General features: G+C 36.2%; 2 protein-coding genes across 6 annotated transcripts; one reads left to right on the forward strand and one right to left on the reverse strand.

Moving 5' to 3' along the window:
* Positions 1 to 743: 743 nt before the first annotated feature.
* Positions 744 to 9,987, forward strand: LOC131798116 (E3 ubiquitin-protein ligase rfwd3.S-like). Of its 2 annotated transcripts, none has more exons than XM_066163755.1 (12): positions 744 to 1,229; positions 1,648 to 1,739; positions 2,096 to 2,392; positions 3,290 to 3,428; positions 4,092 to 4,190; positions 4,600 to 4,760; positions 5,281 to 5,487; positions 6,843 to 6,940; positions 7,421 to 7,512; positions 8,153 to 8,240; positions 8,617 to 8,759; positions 9,398 to 9,987. In XM_066163755.1, the coding sequence occupies exons 1-12, from the start codon at positions 837 to 839 to the stop codon at positions 9,476 to 9,478; spliced, it is 1,890 nt and encodes a 629-aa protein (XP_066019852.1). In that variant the 5' UTR covers positions 744 to 836; the 3' UTR covers positions 9,479 to 9,987. The 2 variants fall into 2 exon arrangements, with proteins under 2 accessions (XP_066019852.1, XP_066019851.1); XM_066163754.1 differs by having other exon boundaries at positions 9,378 to 9,978.
* Positions 9,988 to 11,385: 1,398 nt separating this feature from the next.
* Positions 11,386 to 20,285, reverse strand: LOC131798118 (glucose-6-phosphate exchanger SLC37A4-like). Of its 4 annotated transcripts, none has more exons than XM_066163760.1 (5): positions 20,129 to 20,285; positions 16,089 to 16,218; positions 13,810 to 15,600; positions 12,896 to 13,034; positions 11,386 to 12,034 (listed from the first exon to the last, which is right to left on the reverse strand). In XM_066163760.1, exons 3-5 carry the CDS (start codon positions 13,882 to 13,884, stop codon positions 11,862 to 11,864), a joined length of 387 nt encoding a protein of 128 aa, XP_066019857.1. In that variant the 5' UTR covers positions 13,885 to 15,600; positions 16,089 to 16,218; positions 20,129 to 20,285; the 3' UTR covers positions 11,386 to 11,861. The 4 variants fall into 4 exon arrangements, with proteins under 4 accessions (XP_066019857.1, XP_066019856.1, XP_066019858.1 ...); XM_066163759.1 differs by lacking the exon at positions 20,129 to 20,285 and adding an exon at positions 16,302 to 16,361; XM_066163761.1 differs by lacking the exon at positions 20,129 to 20,285 and having other exon boundaries at positions 13,810 to 13,923; positions 15,492 to 15,600; positions 16,089 to 16,337.
* Positions 20,286 to 22,671: the final 2,386 nt, after the last annotated feature.

Consider the following 22,671-nt stretch of genomic DNA (forward strand, 5'->3'; position numbering starts at 1 on the left):
AAAGAGCCATGAGAAGTATGGAACGGATATAAAAGTTTACTTCCTGCAGCTCCGCACAAAAAAATCAATGGCGACGAACTAGCATCAAACCGCATTGTCTCTTTGCACTCGGGAAGGAAACAAATCATAACATCATCTTTACGTGCAAACTGCAACTTTCAATCATTAAAGGAAAAAAATTTTCAGGCTTTGACGGGAATTCGCAACCGTGCCATGCGGATACTGGTTGACAACTATGTACTACCAACATAGCTGTGAGGCCACAAGTTAGGAGTGGGGCGAATTTAAAGGGGTCCTTTGTTCCCCTTAAAGAGGTCTGGTCGCATTCTGTAAACATGACATAAGTCATAAACTGACCTATAGATAAGACAACGAGTGACGAATTCATCATATTTGGTCTTGATAGTGCTAAGATAGGCACGCAGATCTTGAATGACCATCTAAAGAAAGGCGGCAAAGGAGACAGAATGCCTCTATGCCCGATTTTGCATGAAGACCTTAACAAGGAAGCTCCAAATTTCCTACAGCTAAGTAGAAGGAAAAGACACTATCTTATCGATCGACCCTCCATTGAAAGAAAGAGGTTCAAATTAAAAATCTCTCAATTTATAGTAATATTAATTCTGAGAAAGTTACTTAAAAAGTAACGTGCTCGTCCCGCGCGCTACATCCTCACGGAAGGGGACTAGGCCTTGCTAGACCCAGACCCAACAACAATCTTGGAGTTGCTCGGATCAGTCATTTTGAAAATGGCGGGTATCGTGAATGTCGATGAATTGGAACATTTGATCGGAATTATGTAACGATAAAAGTTTTACACGGTTTTGAGAGGTCCAATGGCTTCAGGTCCCGCTAATGATGACCTTGAAGTTGTAGAAATTGTTACATATGATCGAAATGATCGTGAAAATGAGAACGTCGTGGAGTCGGAGGACGAGTCGGATCGCGAAGAACAAGAGATGGAGGTGGACGTGGGCGAAAATGAACAAGAAAACGAACGCGTTCAGCAATCAAGCGAGGAAAATAACATGCCAGATGTATCAGAGGTGCAGTCGTCGATTCAAAATGTGACGCCGGCGGTCGCCAGAAATGTACAAGTTCTTGGACTGTCAGAAGTGAATTCCCCAGACGAGTTTCAAAAAAAGTCATCGAAAACAACCACTAAAAACATTTCTGCGACAGCGAAAAATACTAGGTTACCGGTTAAATCACCCGAGAAAGATGACGATGTAAGTTTTTCTCAGTCTGAGCCTAGACTAACAGCAAAATTATAGCAGACATTTTGCGTAACAAGATAGTCATTGACATTTCGTGATCTCGCGGAAACGACCCCCTCCCTCCTTATCAATGTTGTTAGCTGACTATGTCCATGTTCACAACTTCGATTAGAAAATCTGAATTCAGGACAAGGAGGGTGGATGTTAGTCTGCGCTGCCGATCTTTGATGGCTATAGATTTTGGTGAAAAGCTGGTTTTACCTGAACTCTCTGAAAAAATTTCATCCGGCTGTAAACTATTTTTAAACAATTTTTAAATACAGTAGCTTTTACCTTAGCTGGTCTGTCTTTTTATGACATGATGGCTGTCTCAAGTGTGTGTGACATCATGTGTACTACTTAATGGTAATTTTTCTCTCGTGTCTTTTAGTCCCAAAGTTGTCCAATTTGTTTTGAGCCATGGTCAAACTCAGGTTCTCACAGGCTATCATCTCTCACTTGTGGGCATCTCTTTGGAAGAAGGTAAATGTTTTGATCACATGGAGGTATATGTAGTGAAAAGTTCAATAACCATCTGCTGTTGAGGCATTGAGCTCTAGCTGAGAGTCTCCTCCTTTGATGGATCTGGACCAAACCCAATAAAGTGGTAAAAATGGATCCCAATTGATCCCAAGTGAATGGTTTTAAGATTTGTATGATTTAGTGAATGAATTTATTTATGACAAACTAAAAATTATCCTACATATACATACATACATGTATATATATATATATATATATATATATATATATATATATATATATATATATATATATATATATATATATATATATATAGATATATATATAGATATATATAGTTTTTTTTTTCCTGAAAGCTGCATCGAAAGATGGTTAAAAGCCAAGGGAGGAAATGATAAATGTCCACAGTGCAATGCACCAGCAAGAAAAAGAGACATAAGAAATATTTACACAAAAGCCATTAAGGCTATTGATACAACAGAACGTGACAGGGCACTGGCAGATCTGGAGAAGGAGAAGGAAGCTCGACAGAAGGCAGAAGAGAGAGAGGCTCGTGCATTGCTGCAATACCAGTTGGCAAAAGCTGAATGTGAGAGAATTGTCGAACAACTCAAAAGACAAGAGCAGCTGGTTGTCAGTTTACAAAGGGAAAGGTAAATGATGAAGGAGACATCAGTGTATAGTGCATGACTGTGTATCTCAAAGTTTTAGATTTGTTGGTAGATTTTTGCATAATGCATGAATCCTATCCTAATCTTAGAATAGATGATGAGGATTGATCTAGTGCCATTGTTCCAATAAATACTTCCTCTCTAATAAATGCCCTCCCCTCAAATCTGTTTTTGTGTCTGAGCACCCCTTTTTAAATAAGTGCCCCTATTGCATAAGCAACCTAATTCAAAAGAGTGCTCCTTGTACCAAGAAGAGCCTCTATTCTGATTTGGTGATCTGATGGCAGTGCTGTTAGGACTCTGTTAGAGTACACGTGCATTAAGATCAACCGTGGTCACCTTCCTCTAATTTTACACTCTAAGTCTTCTTGCAAAATAATGGTCCCTTTCTCAGTCCGTTAACTTTTATGTCCATGTTGGTACTGTACTTTTGTTTCAAATAATGAACCCAAAGAGCAGGTCATGTTTTTGTTCCTGGTGCTGCTTTTTATTCGGTTTGTGTAAACTGAAGAAAATTGAAATGACAAAAATGTTTCTTGAATGAGCCAATCAGGTGTCAGAATGAAAAGTAACCGCAGGCAACAATGGTAATTAGTTTGGTGTGGTACAAGGTTTGTTCGTAAGTCCTGAACTTTATTGCAATTTGCAATTTTGCAATTGACTTACTGGAATCAAAACAAAGTTTTCACTTGATCATATTGCTCTGCACCTTTGATTTCGACTCAGACTCTGTTGTAACTGAAAACCAGTGTTTAGTTGTTGATCATTTCCTCTACTCTTGTGACCTCAAATGTGTGATTCAGGGGTGATAAAGTAAGGAGAAAGTAAGTGCTAGTCACTCTTGAAGGTTAAAGGTACAGTCTTTTATTAAATCTTCAGGTCCAGCTCGTGCTCTCAGTGCAGCTCAGAATCTCAGGGGGCATCAACAGCTGTAAGAACATTTGGGCAAAGCACCTCTAGTCAGAGGTTACTATCAAGGAAATCATATGTTCTACAAACGTCTTTTCAAGTTTCACAGGTAAAGCTTGAATTTCACTTACATGTATGTGCCACTTCTACATGTGAATACAGTAATAGACTCGTTTTGAGTGTTAGCCCTTCATAAGTGTTATTGGAGGAATTGTGGGTTGTGTGTAGGTTTATATGCAGAAAATGGAGTGATGTTATTGGTGGGAATATGGTGACAGAAACAAGAATAAATTAGTTATATGAAAAGTGCTCATTGATACCATGGGGATTAAGAGTGCTAGTTCTAGAGTTTTGTGGCTTTCCGAACTGCCTAGATATAGCAAAAGGCCCCAAACTGCCATATGCTGCTTAGAATGATCAGGGAAATTAAAGTGTCTAGCAACTGGTTTGGATGCGTCCTTGTCATTTCTCTCTACATCGCAAGGGTGTTCTTGGAATTGGTCACCAAGTCATCTTCCCGTTTCACCAATGTATAACTTTTTGCAATAATTAAGTGCAAGTTATATAGTAAATGACATTAGCAGAGGTGTACGTGAAGTGATCAATGATCTTGATGGATCTCTTGGCAAGAAAATGTCGGAACCTGAGAGATAGATGTAACTTTACTTTTCTGTCTGCTGCACCATCAGAGCTAAGAATTTGTATTATCTGGCCAGTGTTTGACTTATTAGTAAAAGTAATACTATCATTTCCTCTGACTTGTTTTCACTAGAATGGAGCAAGAGTGATTTCTTTTGATCAACACCATGCTGTACTAGTCGTGTCCAAGCCTTCACCAAACCAGCTCTTTCCTGGATTTGGTGTGGTAAAGGTATGTAAAAGGCTCTGGGATTATTACTAACAGTATTTAATTTTATGCTATCTCATATTTTACTGTATGGCCTGCTAATTCAAAGGCTTGTTTGAATTGAAATCTTCTCCTTGTATGTTGTAGGTAAGGTAAGGTAAAGTAAATATCTTTTCTTAATAACCTCAATTCCTTAGTCTTTACTGTGATTTTTAGAATCTTGTTCTTTTCTCCTGGATTTATGATTTGTAAACTTCACTTGAGTTGATTAATTATGCTATGCAATCTTTTTACATTCAGTAGAAACTGTAAGACTTGAAATGAAAAGTCTATGCATTAAATCCAAGGTGACTTATAGCCAACGGTCTCACCGTCTCACCTTTCCAGAACATGTTTATGTAAATTTTTCTTTAATATATTTGTGCAAATTTAGGTGAGCTCTTTAGATTCAAAGCATTGTGAGTTTGTGCGCATTCACCAGAAGGCCGTCCGTGATGTGGCATTTAACAACAGAGGTGATGGTTTATTGTTGACAGCAAGCATGGACAAGACTGTCAGGGTCACCAGTATGCTGAGCAATGCTGTTGTACAGACGTGAGTGGAGTAAAGAGTATTAAGAGAAAAAAGAATTAGTACTTAGTGCAATTTTTTATGTAACAAGTACATGTAGGTTCCATGCTGCCATGTGTCTGTCATGTAATAGATCACAGATCATGTCAAAATGTGGTAAAAACAAAAAGTGGCACATGAGGCTCAGCTGATTGTGTCACTGATGTTGTTTATCCATGACTTGAAAAGACCTACGGGAATAAAGAATCTATTTGTTTTATTTGATAAAAAGCAAAATGTCGTCAATGGTGATGTCATCTATGTGTCTGTCCTCCAATAGATCAATAGTAAGCACCAATAAATGTATGCATGATTCAACTCATCATATACAAAGTAATGTGTTTTAGTCAATGAGGACAAGGCCTGAATCAACTGCAGGTACATGTATCATGTATGGTCTGAGGCCAGCATTGTATTGAGTTTAATTTCATTGGTATAACATTTTGCCTCACCCAAAGTTCTCTTTGGTTTAAGTGTTAGCAAATTATTGTGTTTTGAATCATAGTTACAATACACCAGTTCCTGCTTGGTCATGTGCTTGGAATGAAGATGACACCAATTACATCTACTGCGGCCTACAGAATGGTACTTGTCTTATTTTCGACATAAGAAACACTGAAACTTACCTGAAGAGTATTCAGAATACAACAGGGGGTTCCTGTCCTGTCATTGCCTTGGCTCATGTGTCATCAGACCCTCATGGTGCCCTGAGGTGAGATCATGTCAAAACACATTTGGTAGTTTCTCCTTTACCCTTTAACTCACATGGATGACCAAGACAGAATTTCTCCTCACAATAGCCATACAATATTAAGTGCACAGGTAATGAGAATAAGAACAAATGTAAATTAGGGGATTATTAGTTGATCCAACACCAAATTCCCAGAGCTAACACCATAGGAACTGTATGACAGACAGTAAGGAGAATTACCCATGAGATCTTGGAGTGAAGGGTTAAAAACTATTAACAGTGTAATTTTTTCAAGTAGATAGAAGTACTTTTCTTGAGTGAGTGTGAAAGGAAATTCAAGAGAGAGCTACATTTTATTGCATCAAATTGACTCAAGGCAACAAAGAATTGATTATTGTTACTGCAGTAGTTGTTCATTAATGCTGTTGAGTGGGGTGTTGAGTGGTTGAGTTTGCAAGCAGGCCTCAATGTTGGCTCTGCAGAATAAGTGTTTCTCCGCCTGTTGGAATATTTGAGAAGAGATAGAGCAAGGTGTGCTAAGGGTGTGGCTGACTAGTCTGGCTCAAGGCCTTAAATTTATTTGTTTGCAAATAGGCACTTGTCTTAAAGTGCGTATTGTGAGGATGTGCTTGTATTGTCAGTGGAACACTTGTAGGAGAGAAAAATGTGTTTTGCCTTATGTTGTATAGTAATTGGTTGTAACATTTTGGAAGCTTTCTTTTTGTATCATCTGGTGATAAAAAATAATAATAATTGGTGAATGTTAGACTACCTTGTGACAAAGGTTTTTTTTGACTTGTATGTACAGTAGAATGAACAAACAACTACTAATCCAAGTCAAGTGAGAGCAGGCTGGACATAATAATAACTTTAAAGTCAAAACTACTAGGAATGTCAGCTTTGAAACTCTTTACAGTGGCCAATGCACATGATCATCTCAGTTGGTAAAACCAAAATTATCTTCTTATATTCCCCCACTGATGCAGCACCACAGTTTAGTTAGAAACTTACCTCCTTTATTTTTAATAGTGATTAACTTGTAGCTGTTCCACACAGTTTTAATGTTATGGGCGTCAAACACTGTATTAGGTGAATGCCAAATGAAAGACAAATTCCCTGAGCAATTGCATCCACATGAAAAGAAAAAAAAAACACATGTATGCATGCAGGAGAGAAAGAATCAAAATACACATATTTGTTTCAAAACTTTTGAATGATTGATTTTTTTTCCAATTTACAGAATTCTGGGGAATTAGTTGCAAACCATGCATATAACTAATGTAGAAGGGAAATGCATAATTACTTAAAGAGAGGGGTTGAATGGACACTTCAATTTACTTGGGGATACTCTTTTGCCTTTTTTTTTTTTTTTGCAGACCTGGAGGAATTCTTGTTTGCAAACTTGAAGGAGCTTCTTTCTGGGAAAAAACACCTGGAGCTGATTTTGTCCCCCATTGCCTTACTCTTCCTGAAGGTACTTGACTGTATTAGAGAAAATGACAGATCTGTAAGGGGAAAACTGTCATGTTATTTGCTTAGTCGTCTTTACTTAGGGAAAAAGTTGAATGTGAATTTCTGAAATTTTCTTGTGGGGGGGGGGGGGGGGTATCGATCAGCACAGTTACACTGTATCACTTTGTGAGTTGACCATATTCTAACAAAACCAATCCCAGGATGAAAATGCCATCACCTTTGTGAAGGATATGTGTTGTGTACAGTGTTCACATGTGTGGGCAGTTAAAGCTTGTTTTAAAAATAATGCTTGGTTTTGGCCCTTAATTCCTGTAGGTGGTTAACATGTACATGGTGTGAGTTCTCTTTACAACAAACACATCAAGCCAGACCTTATTTGCACTTAGTTTATAACACACTTGTACCCGTACCATAACACACTTGTACCCGTACCATAACACATTATCATGAGTTAAATTCCTTTTTGTCTCATACTGTTTAGGGTCTTGCACCAGTTTATCCTTTGAGCCATCAACTCGTCATTGTTTGTTTTCTCTTCGCCCCTCCAAGAAATTCCCTCAAACAAGACATTTGGTAGGATTTTCTTATCTTGTGCAGTTCATTTTTCAAATGAATGTGTACCACATGTTAATTTTTTACGCAATCTCAAGGTTAAACTATGATGTAATTATGTTTAATCTGAGCTGGATAAAAGTTTAGCCAGTGAGATAAAATAAGAGTCTTTGTTGGTGAAGTGTCTCAAAACTGTTGAGGAAAATGCAAGAAACTCTTTAGGTGGCTAATTTACAATAAGATCTCGGTTGTTAAAACCAAATTATCTTGTAATACACACCCCCCACCCCACCCCCACCCCCCCCCCACCCCAACATTTTTTTGCAGGGAAATTAAAATTTTATGTATGTATTTAATTCATGCTGTACATGTATGTAACAGTTTTACTAATTAAAAATACAGTTTACTGTAAATGTACTAGGCTTGATCTGAAAGCCTTTGCCTCCTAGAAGTGACTATCATGAATTATCATATAATTTCAATGAATCTAGCTGGAAGGAATGACATACAGTAGGATGGTGTTGCATGTGTCTTGATATGAAACCAGATTCTCATTAGCAAGTCACAAGGGGATTTTGTGATTTAGGTTAAGTTAACAACTGTATACAATTGGAATAATTATTGTTAATATTATATACACTGTATGGTACAACACACATAGGTTTGTCAGTTGCAAGGTAAAGGTGTGGGTGTATCAATGGCCCGAGCTCAAGCAGAAAGAGCAGGGAATATGGAGGATGGTGAGGATGGTATGTACATTGTGGTTGTGTGGGAAACATGAATACTTACTGGTACTGGTAGTTATTGATAATAAACATCATTGTTTAAGGGCGTTCAGGAAAGGGTGTCTGATAAAAACAAAGAATTGACTTGGTTTGGTTTTAAGTAGTGTTGCAGCTGTTGGTGTGGAATCAAACGAGTTGATGGTATGGATTGAAAGAGTACAGATATGAAAAGAAGAATGTTACTCACCATTGCTCTCATACTCTGCCATTCAATTTTGTTTGTATTCTTGTACTATATGCTGGTACAACTAACCAGCAGTGCAGGCTGAATGATCCTGTACATGTATTTGGCTTGGCAATAATTACAAACTCTTGTGTTCTACAATTATGTTATTTTCAGATGCCAGCCTCTGTACCTGTCAAGCTGTCAATCAATGTGTTGGCGGCCCAACACAAAAGCTTCTCAGCAAATCCAGGTTATTCACTTGTCCTGATGATTGCAACACTCTGATGGTGGCAGCTGGTGATGAGAGCCTCTCATCGGTGAGTTTTCCTCAAGCTTTGGTGTATAGCAGTTTGATTATGTTCCTGTGCAGTAAATGATATCTGCAGTGTTGCACTTGAAGCTTGAACACATCAGGGGTAGCCAAGAGTGATGATAAATTTAACCCTTCACATTTAAGATCTCAAGAATTACCCTCTTTCCCCACATGTATCAACAGCTTCTTACAATGGAAGGTCTTTATTGTTTGATATCAGAAGCTTGATAGTTTTTTTTTTAAATTCTGATTACCTGCTTGCTGTCTTGGTAATTTAAGTATTTTTTGGCCACTTCTGAAAGTGAAAGGGCTACATGTATGCTAAGAAAAGTCTTGAAAAAACTACATGTGTAACCAAAATTATTTACTATTATCTTCATGCAAAAATGTTCTAAAATATGTAAGAATTTGTCATTATGCTAAGAGAACAGAAGTATGTACATGTCATGATCTTAACGGCGGCATACCTCTCAGCCATAAGATTAAACATTCTATGCAAAAGAAAGACATTCTCAAGCAGGTACATGTACCCAGCATTGAGAAAATGTCTACCTTTTGTATGGTTATGTGGATGAACACCAACTTAGTGTGCAAAATGTTTACTTGTTTTTTTATTCCCTAGACTTTGATATGGAATGGCAGCAATGGAAACCAGCTGCAGAAACTACCCAACCAAGGAAAAGAGATATTAGATGTTCTTCCCTTTGCTGGCAATGGAAATGACTATCTGGCTACAATTGATGAGCAGAAATTAAGTGTTTACAAATGGATGAATGTATAAAAATTTATCGATGAATTCTGAATCACTCAAAGAACCCTTTTTTTTTGTCTACAATTGTACATTTAAGGCTATGGGAAGAGAAGAAAGCAAACAAGTTCTGTGGAATCTGCAGCTTAATTCTTTTGTGTCCTTTGGGGAGGAGAATGCTAATCTGTAGAGTTGAAGGTACTCTTTCAAGCACACCACCAAATATTTCTAAGGGAATGAGATGATTGAAGTCTGTCAGTGGGACAAACTGCTGTTGTATTGATGTTCAGAACAGGACTGCTGGAATGGTGGAAAGTGCTAAGAAAACAACAGCTCAGTGCTGGTCCATAAAGATGGAACAGATTATCCAAATTTTATGAATATCTGTAATGTAATAAACTGTGAATAAGTTGTTCAAGTTCTTGCATTTATCACTATGTTAATCTTGTTACCGTTATTAAAGAATGTAATTTTTGGATTCAATGCCTTTGGCTTTGTCTATCAATGCACCATTCAACAACACATGCTATTGAGAGACGCATATTAAGTGTACACTTGCAAGGTTGACAATTATGTTTTAAACAAATAAATGACAGGAAGAAGTTCTAAAAGAAATTGTGGTGCTACATTGCTGAGGGGTATTACAGGATAATTTGGTTTTATCAGCTTAAGTGAAGTTGTAAATTGGCCACCATAATGAGTTTCTAGCACTTTCCCACCAGTTTTGTCAGTACCTGTTGATACCAGGTTGTAAATTGGCCACCATGAAGAGTTTCTAAAGATGTTTCAAGTGCTAGCCAGCCCTTTGTCAGAGCAAAAATTGAGACACTTACTCTTTGAGAACAACATGAGGAATGTGCCACTGAGCATTGGGTTTTTATTTTTTTATTATTTTTTTTCTCAGTCAGCTCTGGTGTAACCTTAACCCTTCAACTCCCAGAACTAATTAACACCTAATTTCTCCCTATTATATCCATTCATTATCCAATAAACAGGTGATGAGAAAAATCAAACTTATCAAGTACATTTAGATGTACCTTGATCTAGCACCAAATTCTCTCAGCTAATTTACTATGAAATGTGTTGCAGCTATAAAGGAGAATTGACAATCAGATCTTGGGAGTTGAAGAGTTAAGTTAAATTATGGAGACAAAGGAAAAGGTGACTTTCAGGCTTTCACAGTACTTGGGAAATGCTTGCTACATTTGATGTGAGCAAATAAGTCATTCCTAAGATCTTAGAGAGGTTCTTAAAATGTATTAATAAAATTTTGTATTAAGTTGTAACAGTTTTTAATTACACATTTGCACAAGTACATTATTATAATATACATTGTTTGGATGGGAAAACATTAAATTCAATAACTGTTAGAAAAAAGTGGTTTTCTCAACTACTAATTGGCTAGTTTGGAAGTTAACAGCAATTACCACACACCTCTGAGTAGCCAATGAGCGAAAATTGCACATCAAGAATTAAATTTCCAACCATTTTTTGGTATACTGGAGAAATACACTAATTTTTGGTATATGTGTGGTATACACTTAGTCTAAAAACAATTATTCACCTCTGCATTGGTGAAAGTGGATATTTATCTCACCACTTTGTGGTGTGGTATGTATCCACCAGTATTCACCTCCACTGTAATGAATAATTGTTTATTGTAATAAATATCTTAGTAAAATAATTTTATACAACTTATGAAATAACTTGAGTGAAAATTTTAACCTTACAATTACTTTCTTCTTAATACTAGTGAATTTTTCATACTCCTTTTAAAAGTATATTTTAATATATTCTTGAACACATAACTTACCATATTTGACTGACAGGGAACATTTAAGGTTAACTTAACTGAGCAAAACATTTTTTTGGTCAACTTAGGAAATTTCCATTAACTGATAAAAGTCAAGTTAAATCAATTTTACAGAAGTGTTTGAGAGGACAAACAGGTACACACCTTGGTATGATAATCTTAAACTAGCACGCTTATGAATTTTTTCCTGAAGGACACCCATGAAGGTGCAAAGTAACCTTAAGCACCCATAAACCCACCCTGATTGAGTCTCCAGCTATTTCCCTTCTGAGTGGCTATCATGCTCTGTGTACTGCAAGAATGCCTGGAACAGGCCAAGGAATGCATCCATACCAGTGAAGTAGATGGTGTCACTGCTGAGTGTAAGAGATACACACAGGCTAACTGTAAGAATGCAAAGCCAATCATAGGAGGAACTCTTGGACTGGCAAGTGTGGAGGTTCCATACAGTAAATTGCTAATCACAAGATAAGTTTCACAAAAATAATTAGCCATACAGCAGTAGGAAATTATTCAGGTAGATAACAATATCCAGGAGGTGCCCCTTAAAGCTTTGACTGGAGCTTTGAAGGTTCAATCAGATGCCTGTTGACATTACGTGCTCCAATCAGCAAACAGCCACAGAACAAAGATGCCAGCTCAAGACAAACAAAGACACCTCCCCAGTCATACACCTTACTGATTGTTGTCAGAGGAATTCCCAGCAGTGTTGCTCCTACTAATTAAAAAAATGAAAAATGTAAGAAGAATCTTAAAGCACAAACTTTGAATTTGAGCTTTGGCAATTTTATGTAATTCCACTCAAGAATAGGGGAAAAAAAGGGGGGAAAAATGGTTTTTTTTTTTTTAATTTGCTGACAGTGGGATAGAGTTCCTTGCTTTTTTGGCAAGTGGCTTTTGATTCAGTACATGTAGGACACGATTGTGGTATTTGGTTTTAGCTAGTAATGTGGACTCACAAGGCAGGTGTGAGAAATTTTTTAGCATGGGTAAGATCAGCAATGTTTCACACCAGAAACTTGGGAAACACAGAAGATGACTAACAGTTGGTGAGTTTGCATATTAAGCTTGCACATTAACCCTTTACTCACTTACATCAGTATGCATATTCTCCATACTGTTCACCAAGGATGCTGGCAAGGAATTTATTTAACTGTTTCACTATCAAGACTGCATTTCTTAGCAATTCTCATTACTGTCCATTATACAATGTTTTTAGTGTTAGTGAGGAGAATTTGGTGCTCAATCAATGAGTAATCCACTGGTAATTGATATTTATCTTTATTCTCCTCTCTTGTTTGCTTGACATTGTTTTGATATTGTAAGGAGAAATTCTGTTTTGGTCACCCATGGGAGTTACAGGGTTAGGAACCAAGAGCTTTTTTTGTTAGTTGGTTACCATTTCCTTTATTCTCATGACCTTAATGTTTGATTCAAGGGTGATATTGTAAGGAGAAGTTAGATGCTAATCACTCTTAGGGGGCAAAGGGTTAAAAGATTAAGTTAAAAAATACTGTTTAAAGATGAATCCTGCAAACTGCCCATGCACAAGACTTGGAGTAACAATGCCATTGCTCACCATTTGCAGCTAATGCAACAATTGCATGAGATGTTCCACTGAGTCCTGGTGGACTGTTCTCCATGGCCAGCACTCCATACAGATTTATTGCTGTGTATAATGAGAAGCCTATGCCAAATATCAGTGTTGAAATAAACCACTGCAACAGAATGAGAGCAAATTAAGTGAGTGCTGATACTTCATGACTTTGCCTTAAACTTCCAAGATCTGATTCTTCCATTTAGCTGCTACACATTTCCTTGTAAATTATGGTAAGTTATAAGAATTTAGTGCTAGGTCAAGATAATGTGTTCTACCTGATAAGTTGCCTCTTTCTGTTTAAAGTACCTAGAGACATTCTTAAATACTAATTTAAATTTGAATGGAATGGCAGTTTAAATAGCAGAAGTACTAACACTCTCACACAATTTACTAAATGGAGACTATAGAAGGTAAGTTAAAAGACATCATGAAAACTCAGTGGATTTTTTGAGAGCATGAAGAGTCCATCTATAATATAATTATCAGCAGTTTTGTTATAAGCAAAATTTATCAAGGTTGCATCTACTGTACAATCTGTATCAACTGCTAATACATTGTCAGAATGATGAGTATAAATGTTAACAACTTCTATTTACTTCAAACCCTTCCACTCTACAGTGTACTACTAAAGATCTTGCTGGTAGTTCTCTTCACTGTTTATGGTGCATTTCTCCTCATATTTGTTTGGCAAATTCATTGTTAAATTATATTGTCTCAGTTGCTACAAATACTGCTGCAGTTGCTATTTTTCTTTATTCTCATAACCTTCCTGCTTGATATTGTATCAATACTGTTGGGAGAAATTACTTCTCAGTCAATCCAAGGATTGAAAGGATTAAGAGTAAAATATAGGCATTAGCAGTTGCAGCAGTTATCAAAATATGCCTCCATACCAGTGAAGTGGATGATGTTACTGCTGTGTGTAAGAGATACACACAGGCTAACTGTAAAAATGCAAAGCCAATCATAGGAGGAACTCTTGTACTGGAGAGTGTGGAGGTTCCATACTGTTACAAACAGACACATAACATAAGTATCAAGTGGTGAACTGATTAGAAAAACTTAACATTAAGTGATAAATTAAAATATCTCTTAGTTTTAATAAGCTGCATAAATTGTCTTACACATAAAATTAGCTTGCATGCTGAACCTGTAATGAAAAGCATATTGAACTGGACATGAGTGATGAGGAAAAACATTGACTAAAGTATCTTCAGATTGCATCTTCTAACAGAAAGCTCACTTTTGAACCCTATTTCAACATGTTTTAGAAATTCAGCATATTGTGCTAATGTTAATAACTGTGGGTGCAGTGAACACCATATTACCCCTGATCCATATGATTCTAGTTTTTCCATGCATTGCCAAAAGGCCTACATCAAAGTTAAACTTAGAAAATAATGATACAAAACATGATTCATTATTTTCTTTTTTTTTTATTCAAATTTTCAACTTTAGAACACTTCAGAAGACCAAACGACGCACACAGCCCTTGGACATAATTTGGTTCCATGAATTTTTTTTTAACAGATGAAAATTAACTTCTCCAATAAAAAGAAGAATAACTCTGACTTACAAGTAAGTTCTTGAAAAGTTTTTTACCAAAATCACATGCTTTTTGTTTTTGTTTTTCTCAGTTACATGAATAACCAACAGTCTGTTTAATTCAAGTGTTTGACCAGGCCCAACAGAAAAAAACAGTTTCCTTATTTTGCAGTACATCAATAAGGCTGTGGGACAAAGATCAATTAGTGAGAGCTAATGTCCAACCTTAAGCACCAACTTGTCCATTATATAACCAGATGTTATGCTACCAAAGAGTCCACCTTAAATTACCATTGCAAAATGGATTTTGGAATTCGTAGGAATTCCTAGGATTTTCCTAGGAATAAAGGTGTGAATTTTCACGGTAAATTCGGACTGGGAATTCCTAGGAATTCCCAACCATAACAACTTTGGTTCTAAAAACCTAGAAATTCCTAGAAGTTCCCAGAAATTCCAAGTTTATCGCCAACAGGACTTGGAATTCCAACTCAGAGAACCAATGACTTTCACTGAAAAGCTGTAAATCTAAAAATTCCTAGGAATTTCTGGGAATTTTCAGGAATTTTTATGAATTACTGGGAATTTTAAGCAAAAATTTGAGGCTAATGATATAAAATAAATACTTTAAATTAAAAAAAACCCAGCTAAAATTCAAGTATTCAATGAAATTTATTTACAAGCTTAATTGAGGCTTACATGTAAAATATTTTTGATTAATTATTAACATCAACATGTGGTAATATTAGGATGGAATTTGATTAATTTTTCTTTTCTTGAAAACTTCATACGGATTAATCCTCAACTACAGCTATTCATATAAAATAGTCCTAATCAATCATTAAATTTGGTTTGACACAAATTGCGAATAAAATCTGTTAATTCTTTTCCATAAAATACAGTATCTTAAATTATATTTGAAAACCAAGCACTCTTGGGAGTGAAGGGGTTAATTACAGATAAATAAAATTGATTTTTTAATTAAAATCTTGATGTAACTGTAACAATAAATTAGAATGAAGTTATCCTAAACTGCAAACTTAGCTGCTGTTTTTATTTTTTCCCAGGGCTCACAATGAGTTGGCCTTGAATGAGGTTGTCTACAAGAAGCTTGACCATTTTGTATCTGGATTCCATGACATCTGAATTTGAAAAAAAATAATATATGTAAATATATATATTTAAAGCTCAGACCAGGCCTTTAAGATGGCTCTAAGGAAAAGGGCATTCATTGGATTCTCAAATTAAGAAATCTCTGTTATATTGAGTCACTGTTATATTGGAGTTGGTACATCTCTCTCATAGATTTTACTAAAAAAGGGCTGAATACATTGTTTTGTTTTTACCAAGGAGGGCTTCTTTATGTAATAAGGTTTGTTTAATAACAGTTCCTATTATAAATCTTGAATGTTCCCGAACGTGACTAAAGGAATCTTGAAACCTTACTGATAAATTTATTTCATTGTAAAGAATAAGCTTAAGAAACTGCGGCATGCAAGTCACCGATTCGATTCTCAGAATTATTCTAGTTTCAGTTGCACCGAGCGTTATGTAAGCTTAATTCAACCCGTTACATCTATTCTTTTATAAGATTTTGATCACGTAACGAATATCGCAATGTTTTACTCACCACAAACTTTCAAAATGGCCACTCGACCCTTGTTCGTACCAGTCAATATGTCAACTGTTGTCCCTTTTTTTAACTCCACGGCGCCAACAGCTTTCTTTTCCTTTACAACACTCACGTTGTTCTCGTTTTCCTATTGAACCACAATAAAAGGTATCTTTAGAAGTGTTATATTAAGTAAAAAATTGAGCAAAGCGATCAACCGATGAAAAGTACATTCAAAGATGAGCGCCAAATGGGGGAGTTACTACATCACGGGCGACGAGCGGGGATAGAAAAAACGACCCAAATATGAGCGGTCAGCGGTAAAACAGCTTTTATACTTCATATAGAGACATATAATTTGTTGTTCCAGAGACAATCGTGTTGTAAAGCCGAAATGTTAACAGTTTACTTCACAGTTTAAGCAATTTTTCAAAAGTGTTGATTGAACTCATATCTTTTACTGCTTTAATAAACAATGGAGGCTTCGGAGAGGGAGTCAGTGGCATTTGGAAAGGCACCAAGAATAATTATATATATGGTTTGTAGCTAGCTGCGTGACGTGCGTGACGAAAAAAAAGTACCATGATTTCCGGTTGTCAAAAATGTCAATCAAATTTGGCATGAACTTGGTTTTCGCACTGTAGTTTGCTTTTCCTGGAAGATTTTTCCATGGATGAAGACAAAAAGCCAACAATGTTAAGAGATTTAGAGATCGACTTTTTGAAAGAACATCTCAATGGCTTTTCTGTTGAAGGCAATTATTGTTTTGGATATTTCGAGGGAAAGATAGATTTTCACGAGGGTCAATGGTGCAGAATCGTAACTTGATGGAGCCAACAGTGGACAACATCCCAGAATTCAAACTTTGTGATTTTTTTCTGGGCTTAAACGCTAAGTCAGTTGTTCAATTGAATAGGAAGTGGTCTTGATTGTAAATATTTAAGGAATGGTAAATACATTAGCCTTGACATGGCTGTTTCTCGAAGCTCAGTGTTTTCCTACTTGCCTTTTTTCCACGTGAATTGGGGGCGATTGAATAGATATAATATGCAGTAAAAGAACTTCAGCTGATAGAAATTTTAAATTTCTCATCTTAGGCTGTGGATACAAAATTCAAGTGAAAAGGAAGCCAACTGTGATTAATGCTTTGAACAAGTCAAGATACGTTTTTTTCGTCACACAACAAGTTACATAACGTGAATATCATTCTTCTTGATGCCTTTCCTGGTGTCACCAATGCCTTTCCCGATGCCTCCGTCGGTTAATAGAGCATTAAAAGTATTGTTCCAGTTAAAGCTTGAGGAAAATTGCTCAACTTTTTAAGTAGCGAAGTGTAACTTGGTGACATTTCGGCTTTACAACACGATTGTTTTCTGCAACTACAAAACGTACATTTAATTCTTCTTGGTACCTTTCGGATGCCACCGATGCCTTCATTGTTTATTAAAGCAGTAAAATATATATGTACAATCAACACTTTTGAATTGCTTAACATTTTATTTAGCGAAGTAAACTGTTTACACTTCGGCTTTACAACACGATTGTTTCCTGATACCACAAATGATCTGTCTATATATGAATTATGAAAGTTGTTTCACCGCTGACCACTCGTATTTGGGTCGTTTTTTCTATCCACGCTCGTCGCCCGTGATGTAGTAACTCCCGCCAAATGGAGTCTTCTTTGTTTCCGATCACGGGCATGATCACGTGGATCTTTTAGGACTTGTCATTGGCTAGCAAAGTGAATCCGCTGGCTGGCCGATTGCAGTCTTAAGAGAAGCGCACAACTTTATTCTGACTTCTCCGACCGGTTCTCTGTTTCTAGACGATGGATACCTTGGTGATATAAATAATGATGTGAGCTCTCTCTATGAAGAAATAATCGACAAGAATCGATCGTACTACAAATGCACGATTTGCGGCCGAAAGTTGTCGAGGAAACAAAGACTCGAAACTCACTTGAGTTGTGTTCATGGCAAAGGTGAGAAATAACACAAGCCAATCACAGTTTTGAATGCGACTACAAATCGTCTTTTACCCTCATATTTATAAAAGAAGGATATCACATTAGGAAGTATAAGAGATACATAGATGATCCCAGTGTACCAGTACCTAAATCTACAAAGCTTGACCGTAGCAAGCGTTCAGCAACACGTTCCAACACCGCCATCTCGATTCCTTCAGTCAGTCGTTTCCACTGAACTTAAAGCAGTGGTGACAACAGAGTAGAGTGCGTCTTACAATGGAGAAACATTTGTTCAAGAGACAGAAGTAACTATATGCGATTACAGAGGTGCGTTGGAACTCTAGTCCACAAATAGTTATGCACTGTCCGAATTATAAAACGATTTTGTTGATAGCTGACAGACAGAGAAGAACAACAAGTAAACTTTAGAGCTGTTATTATTGAAGTGTGACTTGCACTTTTCATTTGTATATATAGAAGGACTTGTATTTTGCACCAAAATAAAAAGATGTAATATTTATGGGAGATCCAGTGATTGGGACATTTAAGAAATTAAGTTATGAAGGGAAACTTGGTTTGTACTTCTCACTACTAACAAGTCTTGTTGACAGATATTTTCAGATCAGAGTTTCAAATAAAGTAAATTGAAGACGTCTTTTAAAAGGTGTTTTTTCTCAAAGGGAACATTGACTACCTCTGTCTTGTCTGCATGCCAAATGTTTGCAATGTGTGGATGATCCACAAGTATTGGAACTCTTACAAAAATGTTTTGCAAGAATAAAAACAGCAAAACAAATTACAGCAATTAGTCACAAAAACAGAGCACAAAACTGAAAAAAAAACCAGCAACAACAATCATGAAAAAAGAAAAAAAATTAGGTGTTGAATTTGTTTGTCTAAGGCATGAAATTTCTACTAAAAATAATGAAGTCTCTGACAGTGTTTGAGGCAACTGAGCTTGACTGTTCCAAGGTTTTCTAACAAAGGCAACCAGTAATGTAGGTTAGGGAAGTAACTTATGTTCATAACTAACAAAGTTCTTTAAGTGTAGATAACAATGTAATTATTGTTAATTATTGTGGAAGTTGTGTACCAAGGAACAGCTAATGAATGTTTGATGATTTTGGCACATCAGTGAACATGAGACATTAATTTGCATCACAATAAAAATATTTTATGATCATGGAATCCAAGAGTCCTTTGAGGTTAGAGAGCAAATCTGTGATATGAGTACATTGGATTAATTGGCAATTTCCATTTAACATAATTGACTGCTGGTTCATGAGAAAATCCATATTAATGTAGAGATTTACTAAAACTTAGTTTGATTGATAAATTTCATGATCTTTAAGTTATAAACATATACATGTATGTATATCTCTTGGTAAGTTTTGTATAACATACCTTTTTATTGAGCCAAAGTTTTAAGCCTCTGAAATTACTCCTTTTCTTAAAACCTTCACATTCAAGGTATTGAGAATTTCTTAGAATTTATGTGGACCTCAGGGTATTTAAATTGCCTCAAATTCAATTCCCAGAAATTCCCAAGAATTCCACCCTTCTTAAATTATAGGTAGTTTGTATAGCTGAGAATTCCTAGGAATTCCTAGGTCACCTGTCATGACCCAAAATAAGCAAGACACTGTATGATATACTAATTATAATATAAATTTATATCATAATATATAGAAACATATTGTTTAGTATACCTTTTTTTGGCTTTCTTTCATCTCTTTGAGTTCTTACTCAGTTTAAAATAATATGTAAATGTCACATCACTATCATAAATGTGCTGATTTATTGCAAAAAAATTTCCATGAATTTCTCGCGATTTTGCCCACATTATTAACCCTTATTGTTAACATTCAAATTCCTCTCACTGTTCTCTTTACATTTAATCTGGTAATGACAAGGAGAATTTGGTTGACAATCAAGAGCTTCCCAAATTGGAGATCATTTCCATTATTCTTATGACCTTTTCATTTGATTCATGGATGATACGATAAGGAGAAATTAGTCATTCTTAGAGGTTAAAGAGTTATTTAAAAAATTGGTGATTCAATCCAAAACATGTAGAACAATTAATACTCACTGTCATATTGTGTTCTTCCAATTGTCTGTATTAGAAAAAGTTGTGTCCATTCACCAACTCCAATCTTCACAAACAAAGTCAGTAGATATCCTGCACTTAAAACCCACAAAAATGGACTGTGAAGCATTGTAATAATGTAGTCCTTCTTGTTCTCTACTGTTTTGTTTTCAGTTCTTGATTTCATGGTAGTTCTTTGGGTAAATTCCTCCAGTCCTATTTCTGATAGAGAATCACAAATAAGGTAGTAAGCTAAAACAGACATTGTGGCAGTACTGACTCCAGGAGTAATGAATGCTGCTGACCAACCAAAAGTTTGAAGTAAGAAATGCTGTTAACATGGGAGAAATGCTTGTTGCTAAGTTACAACCAGCTGTAAGAAGACTCCACAGAGTACCCAGCCTAAATAGACATTCACAGATAAATAAAGAGTTTCAACTGCATATTAGCCAAATAGGTACAGGATGTAAGCAGAATCAGTATTCTACCATAAATGCAGCTGTAATCTGACTAGTTATGCTACTTGCTACAGTATCTGTGATAAACAAAATAACTGACACAAACATGAGCCCTTCTTGTTTGTATCTTGATTGAACAGTAGATGAAATTAAACAATCAGATTATTTGCTCTCCATTTTTATGCATGATAGAAATCCCTCTCTATGTAATTTTTAATTGGAAAGACAAAATGCTTATCCAGGCTATGATGTGTTCAGGGAGTTAAGGTCTGTAACAATAGATATGTACCTCACCTTTCTCATATTCATAAATTTTGAGTATAGTTTAAGGGAAGAAATTCAGCGAGCTTGAAGCTTAAATTCTCAAATGTGTACAACATATTTCAATGTAACTATACTCTGTTATCGACGACGGATCCCCCCTCCGTTTCTCCACCTCCCAAAATTTTATCCGGATTTCTCCCGACCTCTACCCCTGACCTCCCCCCTTACTACAACAATGCATAAAATTGACGTTAAGATTTCCGCGCTAGTCCTTATTTCAATTTTAAGCGTTCGATCATTTTTGAAACTCCAACAATCAGTCAATTTGTACTTATTTTTAGTTACGTGTATACCTTATATCATAAAGCAAACCATACAGTCAAATTAAAACATCTTTTCACAATGTACATTTGCGGGCAAAATGGAGTGAGCTCAATTGAAGAAATGTAGAATGGTTTCCGTGTTTACATAGCCTGATGTAAACACGCGGGAGGTTGGGAGAACACGAGATAAGCGTAGGAAAACACGACGCGAAGCGGTGTGGTTTCCTACGCTTATCTCGTGTCTTCCCAACCTCCCGCGTGTTTACATCAGGCTATGTAAACACGGAAAACCATTTTACATTTCTTTTATAAAATAACTAATGAAAGAGGAACGAAAACTGTGTTTACATACGCTCATGTAATGGTTTTCTGGCCAATCAGAGCGCGCGTACTATTTGAATCTATTATAAAATAGCGTTACGCTTTCGTGACGAAGATTCCGCTTTCAGTTTCTAAAAGCTAAGTAGGGGAGCCCCCTAAAATATGGGAAATTTCCCTTTTGACGTTTTTTAAAAGGTTAAAACGCCCCTCTGTTTGGGCTAGTTTATTTCGATAGCTGCCGTGGGATATTTCCAATTCATGCTGACGATAAAGGCTAGAGAAGAAAACTAGATAGAAGTCGGAAACGCCAAGGTGAGATTTTAGTTGTGGTATATGAGAATAATCTCGCCCTCCCGATAACTCAGCGACACAAAGGTGATACAATTACAGATGTTCGATAATGTACATACATTTTCTTGTTTAGCAAAATCCTTCGTTGAATGAACTCAAAAGCAGGTGCAATTTGTCAGCTTACAATATTAGCGCGGATTTTAACTTTCTTTAGCAGTTGTAATTTTACTCAGACAGGAGCTCCTGACTCAGAATATTTTCTCAAAAATTCGTCAAAATTCGCAGACGGCGGAGATGTGAAATTGGCTTCGTTAGGTTTACTCAGATCCACAATGCCACAGTGAATTTAAACGGGCATAAATCTGGTCGATGAATTTACTGCAAGAAAACTGAGTTAACATGTCCATGGTTGTACAGACGATAGATTATCACTTTACAGAGTAAAGTTCTATTTAAATGTAGTTATATTCCATATCAGCAGTCGTAACGCTGTAAACAACATCCAAATGTCCTCCTCATAAATGGTTAGTTTGATTGTTTGTCCATATTCTACGGTTTACTGTGTCTAACGTCAGTCAGCTGAAGATATTTGGAATAACTCACGCGGTCTGGAGAAGTAACTCCAGGTGAAGTTATAAACTCAGGATCTATTTGAGCTTTACATGAAAAGACAGCAAATGGTACTGATGATTTCCGCTGTGTCTGTTCTCTAATTTGGCTTTCATTTAGTGGACTCCCAAAAACAAATTATTTGTAACTCGTTGCATGGTTTTGTAGGTGACTAGAAGTGAGGATTTGACGATTTTTAATGGTAAAAAGGTTGCTTTTAAAGACTAGAAAAATCGGTCCAAGTTTATCTCTCACAAAAACAAAATGGACTGACCTCGTT

The sequence above is a fragment of the Pocillopora verrucosa genome, chromosome 3 (genome assembly GCF_036669915.1).
Source record: "Pocillopora verrucosa isolate sample1 chromosome 3, ASM3666991v2, whole genome shotgun sequence".
Lineage (NCBI taxonomy): Eukaryota > Metazoa > Cnidaria > Anthozoa > Scleractinia > Pocilloporidae > Pocillopora > Pocillopora verrucosa.